Source organism: Pelophylax lessonae (assembly GCF_965119305.1).
Source record: "Pelophylax lessonae genome assembly, chromosome: 13".
NCBI classification, from domain to species: Eukaryota; Metazoa; Chordata; class Amphibia; order Anura; family Ranidae; genus Pelophylax; species Pelophylax lessonae.
In genome coordinates this window covers 193758171-193768824 of record NC_138780.1, presented here as the reverse complement: position 1 = coordinate 193768824, position 10654 = coordinate 193758171, and the positions used below count along the sequence as shown (strand labels likewise).

At 47.2% G+C, this 10654-nt stretch overlaps 1 protein-coding gene across 1 annotated transcript in view; it reads right to left on the bottom strand.

Annotated features, from left to right (window-relative positions):
- Nucleotides 1-965: 965 nt before the first annotated feature.
- The window catches only part of GOLGA5 (golgin A5), a 59748-nt gene continuing 50059 nt past the window's right edge, over nucleotides 966-10654 (bottom strand). Inside the window, exons 11-13 of the mRNA XM_082275441.1 lie at nucleotides 9017-9122; nucleotides 8858-8921; nucleotides 966-1238 (exon numbers count right to left, since the gene is read on the bottom strand). Of these exons, the coding sequence (XP_082131567.1) occupies nucleotides 1155-1238; nucleotides 8858-8921; nucleotides 9017-9122 (254 nt within the window). The 3' untranslated portion in view covers nucleotides 966-1154. The remainder of the gene's footprint in view (nucleotides 1239-8857; nucleotides 8922-9016; nucleotides 9123-10654) is intronic.

Genomic DNA, 10654 nt, shown 5'->3' with positions numbered 1-10654 from the left:
ATCGAGATGGGGCTCAGGTAAAAATTAAGGGGGCTGCTGCACACAAAGTTTTTTATCTTAATGCATAGAATGCAGTTTTAGTACATCAACCCCATTGACTCCTGCTGCGGTCTCAGCCAATAGGGGGGCAGAGTCCCCGACAGCCGAGGCTCTCATGCAACATCGCTGGATTGAGATGGGGCTCAGGGAAGTTGTACTGCTGCACACAGAAGGTTTTTTTTTATCTTAATGCATAGAATACAGGTTTAGTAAATCAACCCCATTGACTCCTGCCTCTGTCTCAGCCAATGAGGGGGCAGAGTCCCCGACAGCCGAGGCTCTCGTGCAACATTGCTGGATCGAGATGGGGCTCAGGGAAGTATTAAGGGGGCTGCTGCACACAGAAGGTTTTTTATCTTAATGCATAGAATGCAGTTTTAGTAAATCAACCCCATTGACTCCTGCTGCTGTCTCAGCCAATGAGGGGGCACAGTCCCTGATAGCCGAGGCTCTTGTGCAACATCGCTGGATGGAGACGGAACTTACTTAAGTATTAAGGGGGCTGCTGCACACAGAAGGTTTTTTATCTTAATGCATAGAATGCATTAAGATAAAAAAACATTCTGCCTTTAACCCTTTTAAGGCTTTAATGAAGCTGCTTGCTGAAATCTTTACAAAGGCGTTGCTGTACACACTGCTCTTATACAAGCTGAAACCCATGTGAGCAGGACCATCATCATGTTAGTCTTTAGGTTCTCTTTAAACCTTTGGCAATACACATTAAAGTAACACATTGGGGTTGATTTACTGAAACTGGAGAGTGCAAAATCTGGTGCAGCTCTGTATAGAAACCAATCAGCTTACAGGTTTTATTGTCAAAGCTTAATTGAACAAACTGAAGTTAGAAGCTGATTGGCTACCATGCACAGCTGCACCAGAATTTGCAATCTAGTTTTAGTAAATCAACCCCATTGTATGAGAAACCTTGTCAGTAATGGAATCTATTTCTGTAACGGTTGTAGAGAAATAGGTGTACAGATCGTAGTGTGTGCGGGGCTCAGTGGAAAGCGATGCATTGCCTAGACTAGCCAGAAGGTTCCGCTGCTATGATATAGAGATCAGTCCTAGAACAGCTGAATAACTGCAGCGATGCTGAGCAAGTGACGGTCTCACGCCTATTTCCCATTGGGGGGGTGATCGTGGTGCATTTCCGGGGTGTAGGTCAGAAGTACAATCATCACCCAGAGGTGCAGGAGCGCCTGAAATACAAAAAAAAAAAAAATTATAAAATTAGAGATTCTTTTTTTTTTTTTGGCCAGACTCCTCCCTTTCCTGTCTCTGCAATACGTCTTCTGATATGGGGAATTCAGCTTAGTGGTCGGTGTGTTTGTAGTGCGTCCACTCCAGTCTGGTTAGGGGCTTGGCAGCCCATTTTTATTTAAAAAAAAAAAGTAAAAGTCCAAAAAAAACTGCTCACACAGGGATTTTCATCAGCAAAACATCATGGAAAATGCTGAGCCACTTGGCTCTCTCAACAGCACCACTGCTCTTGGCACTGGTTTCTCAAAGCTGGCTCCTCTGAACTCTCCTGCTCATGGCGAAATTGTATATTTCATATATTTATTATCAATGTTGGTTTACAATACTAATTAATGAATTCTAAACCTGGCTAAGGGGCCATACAGTACAATGTCTGGTTATCTTAACTGACTCATTGTAACGGATCTCCAATACCCAGCCTAGGTATCTCCGCTGTATAATCCTTGAAGCTGGACGACACAAAGTTCTGGGAGTCAACTAGGATGAATTCAGTTTATTGAAAACACAAACACAAGAGATCTACACTCTGTGAAAACCCCTCCCTCTTCGAGCCATCCCACACACAAACCTACACATCCCATAATAACCTTACTCTAGCCAGACAGGAACAATAGGACAATGGAATGCAGGTATTCAACAATAACAAACCCCACCCCACTGGCATGGGTCTATAAAACACTTCTGCCATATTATAGCTATCTGCAATACATCCCCACACATCTCCTGAGGGACACTGCTCAGAAATATTATGGTCCCAAGTGAAAGCGTCCCTCACTCTTTTAACACAAACCACACTCTCACCGTCCATTCCGCTACACTCATACCAAAGGAATGTCACTGTAAACTGACCAGGTGCTTAACCACTTCCTGTTCAGAAATATACCCAAATGCCATCACCCCGATTTTGCCGGCGGTCGGCTCTCTTGTAATAGCAAATCAGAGCAGCTAACACGTCCCCTCCCGATGCTTGTAAAAGCAATTCACTGGCTAGTTAGCAGCTCAAATTGCTTTTACAAAAGAGCTGACCGTCAGCTCTAAAAGAACTAAAACAGTACTAGAAGCTGGAGGTTGACCGATTATCAGTGCGGCTGATGCGTGCGATACTGATTCTTCAAATAAAAAGTGAATATCGGTCACAAACTTACCGATATTGCTTCAAAGCATTGTACCGGGGTGATGCCTGCAGCTAGAGGCGTCACCCCATTACAGTTTTTTTTAGAGCAAACGGTCGGCTTTCTTGTAATTACAGCCGCTCAGCTGTTATTACAAGCAGCGGGAAGGGACGTCCCCCCCACTTACTTCCGCTGCTCGCCCGGGAGGCCCAAGCGACCAGCAGGCATGTTGGCTGGCTGGCCGAAGACCCGAACAAAGCCGGAATCGGCTCTACATCTCCGGGTGGAAGAGCAGCCCTTGATACAAAAGATAATCCCTGAGAGGAAGCCTCCAGGGGATGTTGGCAACCAGTCGCACCAGGTCGGCGTTCCAAGACAGGCAAGGCCAGCCCAGAGCCACCAGAATGACCGGAATCCCTTAGTCCTCGATCCTGCGTAGAAGTCGCTTAAGAAGCTGGAGCGAAGGAAAGCAGAAATCAGATGGTATCGGCTCCATGGAGCCACCAGAGGATCTCGCGACCTGGCCACGAACCTCAGCACCTTTCTGTGGAGCCAGACCGCCAACAGAGCCACCTTAGGGGTGCCCCACCGCAGACATATCTGATGAAACACGCCCAAATGAAGGGACCATTCCCCCTGGTCCAACGTCTGAGGTAATCCGCCTGTCAATTTTCCACAACGGAAAAGTGCACAGTGGAGAGCGCAAGAATGATCTGCCCACTGAAGAATGCCGGACACCTCCAGGGCTGCTAATGCACTCCTTGTGCCGCCCTGGTGATTCACAAAGCCACGGCCGTGGCGTTGTCCGACTGAATCCGCACTGGGAGCCCCCAGAGCCGCTCTGCCCAATGATCCAGGCAAAGCATGATGGCTCGAAGTTGCAAGACATCAACGGGCAATCTGGATTCTTCCAGCAACCAACAGCCCTAAGTTGAGTTCAGCCTTAGGACCCCTGTCCAGAACAAAGAGGAGAAAGGATTTGCCCTGGCCCCTGTAGCAAGGTTGGGGAGCGCAACCATCAGACCAGAGAACTCTTTGTCGCCCGACTCAGACAAATCACAATGTCCAGCGATTTGGGATACTTGTCCCATTTGACCAGAATCTCCTTTGAAGGAGTCTTGTGTAGAACTGTGCAGATGAAACCGCCTCAAAGATGGACACTATCAGGCCCCAACACTCACATACACGCCCGAAGGGACGCGACTTGTGAGCTAACAACAGTTGAAACGCAGAATGCAACTTCTGAAACTTTCCAAGAGGAAGGAACACTGGCTAGAGCTGGATCCAGAATCAGCCCAAAATAATCCAATCTGCTGGTCGGAACCAAGGCAGACTTCTGAAATTCAGAAGCCACCCAATCTCCCGCAAAGTCTGGAAAGTAAGACTCTGCTCGCAAGAGGAGGTCATCCAGGTATCCCAGCACAGCAATCCCCCACTGATGCAGCAACGCGAAGACCGGGGCCAAACACTTTTGTGAGGACCTGAGGAGCGGAGGCTAGACCAAGGGGTAATGCCACAAACTGAGTGCTCCTTCCCAGAGTGAAGCAGAGGAAACGCTGATGGCAGGTGCAAAAAGGAATGTGCAGGTAGGAATCCATGACATCTAAAGAAGCCAGGGAACCCCTTGATTCAGGGACACCACCACCGTCCAAAAGGATGTCAAGAAATATTGCACCCGCATTAAAACGGTTTAGGGCCTTGAGATCCAGAATAGGACAAAGTTGCCCATCTTCCTGGGAACCATGAAGAGTATGAAAAAAAAACCCGAAAACATTCTAACACCGTAGGACAAAACATGGAATTCCATCTTGAAACCGGATACAATCCCCTCATGGACCCACTGGTGAAGAAAGGAAACACACTGCTCCAGGTGTATAGTGTGTGGTGATTGCCAGGAGATAGGATATCCAATAGAGTGCTGGCCCCGGCCCGCCTCCGTGGGAACACTTGTAGGAAAAGAATTAGCCGCACATCCAGGGATTCCAATAGGTTTCAAATACCTTTATTTCCAAAAGTTGCAAATGATGACACCAAAGACACCAGCATGAAGTCTCGTAGACGCGTTTCACACATACATCTTGTGCTTAATCATTACTAATAATAATGATTAAGCACAAGATGTATGTGTGAAACGCGTCTACGAGACTTCATGCTGGTGTCTTTGGTGTCATCATTTGCAACTTTTGGAAATAAAGGTATTTGAAACCTATTGGAATCCTTGGAATCCCTGGATGTGCGGCTAATTCTTTTCCTACAAATGGACCCACTGGTCAATGACCCAGGGAGTTCTACGGTCCCGGAACCAGCGAAGGCAACCCCCCACCCCAGACATGGATGGAACAGTCATGCCTAATGGGTCTTGTCAGCAGGTCTGGAGAAGCTTGCTCTCTGAATGCCAGACCACTAGAAACCTCGTGGGCTAAAATCATCCAGGGTAGCCACCAACAGGCGCTCGCCCTGAAAAGCCAATTCAGTCAGATCCTTTTTGGAGGTGTGATCTGCAGACCAACACTTCAGCCACAAAATATGCCTAAGCACCACTGCCAAGACAGATCGCTTACAGACTCACAGGAACTAGATTCAAAGATGCATAGCAAACAAACTGCAGACTCTCGACTAACCGGTCTGCCAGTTCGCCATAGGCGGGGGGAAACCGGTCGCCCCCCATGGTCAGACGCAAAAGCGTCGCCCACTCCTTCCGTGTAATGTAATGGGCCTTAGAGATTCTGCCCACCTGTCAGTCGGAGTCCTAAAAGTCGGAGAGTCTATCACCTGAAACATGGTTGCCTTAGTCAACCTGAAAAATAGGGGCACCCACCACCAGTGGGAGCGTCTTCTGCTTCAGAATCAACTCCTGAAGGGATATCAGACAGCAAAGCGTCTTGGGACCATCAAGGGTCGTATCAGACGCACCCAGCAATTAGAGACACATTTGTCAAAATAAGCTGGATAAGAGAATACCATAACCGCACGGGATGATTTATGGGTGACAAACAGAACAGATATGGCCGCAGCAGCCTCAGCTGCATCTTCCAACATAAATAACTCCTGCACTGACGCAATCAATGCATCTATCCGCGCCTCTTGTGTGGCGCAGCAGCCATGGAGGAATCATCCTCACTGTCTGACGGTTCAGAGAAACACGGACCCCGCAGGGTGGTCCCATCTGCAGCGACTGAACCAGATGCAGGATCTGATGAGACGGGAGAAGGCGGGGGGGGGGGGCACAATCGCTAAGCCAACCGCTATCCTTACCCCGCACAGGGGGTCAGCGACTCAAGCCCCCTAGAGCGGGCACCGAATGAGGGGGGGCAGAGAGAACCCAAAAAGGAGGCCAGCATAAGAGGGGGGCTGCCCGCTGCTAATGCGGGAAAACCCGCAGACAGACTACCCCCACAGAGCCACTGGGAAAGGTGGATGCCCCACAGCACTCTGGCAGCTAAACCTGCCTGGAAACTTGTTCTCTCCCCCCCATAAGCCGCCTAACCAGAAGGGTGGTGGCCTAGTAGGCAGCAAAGCCGCAGCCTAAATTTTTGGCCGCACGGCCCGGTAGGCCACAAAGCCGCAGTCTAATTTTTTCGGCTGTTCAGCCCTGTGAGCGTGATCTGTGGGGGTCCTGCGACCAGCCAGGTAGCAGAGGGGAGACAGATGTCCCAGGGTACAATGGCGGCATTAGGCAGGTCCAGCCAGTAGGCCGCAAAGCCGCGGCCTAAATTTTTGGCCTACCTGACTGTGTGGTACTTGGACTCATGGATACCAAGCCACCTGCCCCCCAGGCCCACCAGCTGTCCCAAGGGGACCCAAAAAGGCCACCCACCCCATAGAAAACCCACCAAGGGCGACAGGAGTACAGCGCGCCCATAGGCACCAAGACCAGGAGACACCAGCACAGCCTGGACACCAGCCACCCCCTCACCCCCACCATGAGCACGGGCAGACAAGCCCGCTCAATGCCACCCAAGGAGGGGGAGGGGAACCCCGGAGGAACCAACCACCCCAGGGAGTACATGTGTCCTACACCGAAAACAGGAAAGTAGGAGAGGAGAGAAGGGGGCCGTTACTTACCAATCCAGAGAAGCATGCGGATAACCTCCTCGCCACCGAAGTGGGGGAGCGGTCGGCCAGAAGGAACGCTGAATCCTGGTCGTAAGCAACAATGCGAGACGTTTAACTCACGGCTATGTCATGGCCAACCGAGCGCGGAGCTACGGTCTGCACGTGCTCGCTGGGGGACCACTGGAACTGCAATAGTCCAGCCCTTTGCTCAGCCCGGCAGTTGCTAGAAGATCTCCACAAGTAAAAACCGGGATCCAAAAACAAACAGCAAAAAAACAGACGAGAAAAAAAAAAAAAAAAAACACAGCACCTAGGGCCCAGCAGGGAGACGAGGTCCTACTCCTGAACTAGGCAAACAAAAACTGAGTATCTCTAAGCAGAGAAGGGGTTTATGCCATCTGAGGAAAAGATGAACTTATCCTTTAACCAATTGACCTCCGGAAGATTTACCCCCCTTCATGACCGGGCCATTTTTTGCGACAAGGCACTGCGTTAATTTTAACAGACAGACAATTACATGGTGGTGCAACGCTGTACCCCAAATACAATTGATGTACTTTTTTTCCCACAAACAGAGCTTTCTTTTGGTGGTATTTGATCACCTGTGCGATTCTTATTTTTGGGGATATAAACAAAAAAAAGACTGACGATTAATAAAAAAAACATAAAACATTCAATTTAAAAGATGTAAAAAAAAAAAAATCTAATTTCTTCATCAATTTAGGGCAATATGTATTCTACTACATATGTTGGTTCAAAAAATCCCAATAAGTGTATATTGATTGGTTTGCGCAAAAGTTATCGCGTCTACAAAACTATGGGATATTTTTATTTATTTTACATTTTTTACTAGTAATGGCAGCGATCAGCAACTTATAATGGGACAGCAATATTGCGGTGGACACTAATACAGTGATCAGCTAAAATATGAACTGCCGCTGGCTGGGAAGAGGTTAAGCATCTAGGGCGATCAAAGGGTTAAATTTGTGCCTAGCCAGTGTTTGTGTGTACAGTGTGGTGCTTTTACTATAGAAAGTAATCAATTTCATTCTCTGCTTAGCGGGGAAAGTAAATCCATTACTTCCCCCACTGATATAGGCAGAGCTCTGTCCTGTGTGTGCCGGACAATCGGTGGGTACCAGCGGCAATCTATTGGCTGGCACCCCAGTGATTGGCATCTGCTGTATAAAATCACCTGCCTACCCGGAAGTGCCAGATCACGTACTAATATATCACCCAGTCCATACCAGTATAGATCCTAACACATTACCCAGTCCATACCAGTATAGATCCTAACACATTACCCAGTCCATACCAGTACAGATCCTAACACATTACCCAGTCCATACCAGTATAGATCCTAACACATTACCCAGTCCATACCAGTATAGATCCTAACACATTACCCAGTCCTACCAGTATAGATCCTAACACATTACCCAGTCCATACCAGTACAGATCCTAACACATTACCCAGTCCATACCAGTACAGATCCTAACACAGTACCCTGTCCATACCAGTATAGATCCTAACACAGTACCCAGTCCATACCAGTATAGATCCTAACACATTACCCAGCCCATACCAGTATAGATCCTAACACATTACCCAGTCCATAACAGTACAGATCCTAACACATTACTCAGTCCATACCAGTATACATCCTAACACATTACCCAGTCCATACCAGTATAGATCCTAACACATTACTCAGTCCATACCAGTATAGATCCTAACACATTGCCCAGTCCATACCAGTATAGATCCTAACACATTACCCAGTCCATACCAGTATAGATCCTAACACATTACCCAGTCCATAACAGTACAGATCCTAACACATTACTCAGTCCATACCAGTATACATCCTAACACATTACCCAGTCCATACCAGTATAGATCCTAACACATTACCCAGTCCATACCAGTATAGATCCTAACACATTACCCAGCCCATACCAGTATAGATCCTAACACATTACCCAGTCCATAACAGTACAGATCCTAACACATTACTCAGTCCATACCAGTATAGATCCTAACACATTACCCAGTCCATACCAGTACAGATCCTAACACATTACCCAGTCCATACCAGTATAGATCCTAACACATTACCCAGCCCATACCAGTATAGATCCTAACACATTACCCAGTCCATACCAGTATAGATCCTAACACATTACCCAGCCCATACCAGTATAGATCCTAACACATTACCCAGTCCATACCAGTATAGATCCTAACACATTACCCAGTCCATACCAGTATAGATCCTAACACATTGCCCAGTCCATACCAGTATAGATCCTTGCTGCCGTAGATCTATGGTATACGGTCAGCAATCAGTTAAGTAAGTTGAGGATTCTGTGCACTACTCTCTACTTACCATATAAATAATAATAAATAGTCGAGCAATAGGATATCTTCTCAGGAATATTCCTAGACGGATACTGAAAGAGGCAAAAACAAAAGCTCAGTTTAGGAGGCACTCCAACCAAACAGCTAACTCCACAGTACAGTTGAATAATGGATACTGGATCAGTACCTAAACTGGTCTATGGTGGTCGCAGCTTTCCGGACCCTGCCGTACATACCGGCCACGTTTGTGTCAGAGTCGCTGAACAGAACCGGGACACTTCTTAGACGGGCACCTAGGAAAAGCAGAAGAGAGCTCATTACTAATGCCTAGCTGTGATTGAGAAGAAATTGACCACTTGGTCTTCATCTAAAGGATATTCTAGAACTTAGACTCTGTAAGTCTGTTTAGAAAATAGCGTGGCAAGATGGGGTTACACATCCCACAATGCTGTGCAGTAGGAAAAGCTGAAGGAAAAGTTTTAAAGTGCTATTAAACCCTCGCTGTATAATGCATTTTAACTCCATGTTGCTGTTAACAGTTGCCAAGTTATTTAGTGGTATTTTGCCACAAAGGCTTACATTTGCCTGTTCAAAATTTGTGCAGCCAGCTCCTTCCTTGTGGCTCTTGCCCAAATGTTCATATCAGGGAATGGTTACTGTTCACCCGAAAAAAACAAACAAACAATGAGGTGGTTTTCTGTGTCAGGACTATATATCCCATGACTCCTTGCTCCCAGCGCATAGTGTCCATGTGTGCCTGTTCCAATAGCACCTGTTGACTGCCTGTGTCTGGACTACATGTCCCATGGTTCCTTGCTCCCAGCGCATAGTGTCCATGTGTGCCTGTTCCAATAGCACCTGTTGACTGCTTGTGTCTGGACTACATGTCCCATGGTTCCTTGCTCCCAGCCCATGTGTGCCTGCTCTAATAGCATCCAGTGGCTTCCTGCATCAAGACATGTCCTATGAATCCCTGTTCCCAGACCATAATGCTCATATGTGCCTGCTCTAATAGCATCAGGACTTCATTATCCCAGGATTCCTTGCTCCCAGCGCATGGTGTCCATGTATGCCTGTTCCAATAATATCTGGTGACTACCTGCCTCTGGACTACACTCTCAGCCCATGTGTGCCTGCTTTACTAGCATCAGGACTTCATTTACCACTTTAAATTTACAGAGGAGGTCTGGTGCTAGAATTACTGCCCATGATTTGATGCTTGCAGAGATACCTCCCGTGTGGGGCGATTGCTGTTTGCGTGCGTTTTTTTTTTTTTTAATTATTAACTTATTTTATTTATTTTTACAAAATTGCTTACATTTTTTTTGTTTTTTTAAATCACTTAAAACATCCTTGTGACAGCAATAGGCACATAACAAGTACTCTTTATGGAGAGATCTGGGGACAATGGGGTTTATTTACTAAAGGCAAATCCAAGTGCACTTGGAAGTGCAGGGGACATGCAAGGAAAATAAAACAGCATTTTTGCTTGCAAATGATTGGATGACAGAAATCAGCAGAGCGTCCCCTCATTTCAGACCTTTCCCTCAGATCTACAGCGACTGCACTTCCAAGTGCACTTGTAGTGCAGAGGGGATTTGCCTTAAGTAAATCAATCCCAAAATCCCTCCTTTGCACTTGAAAGCATTCAAAACATCACAAAATGGCGCCGTTAACAGCCAGGTAAACCGGAAGTAATGTCATGTCATCGCTTCTGGGTTACCCTAGCAGAGACTTACCGTAATCAAAACCGATTTCGGCTTTGTATGGGTCTCTGGCCAGCTTACGGACAAGTCGGCTGGTAGCTCGGCCTCTTGGTGGGACA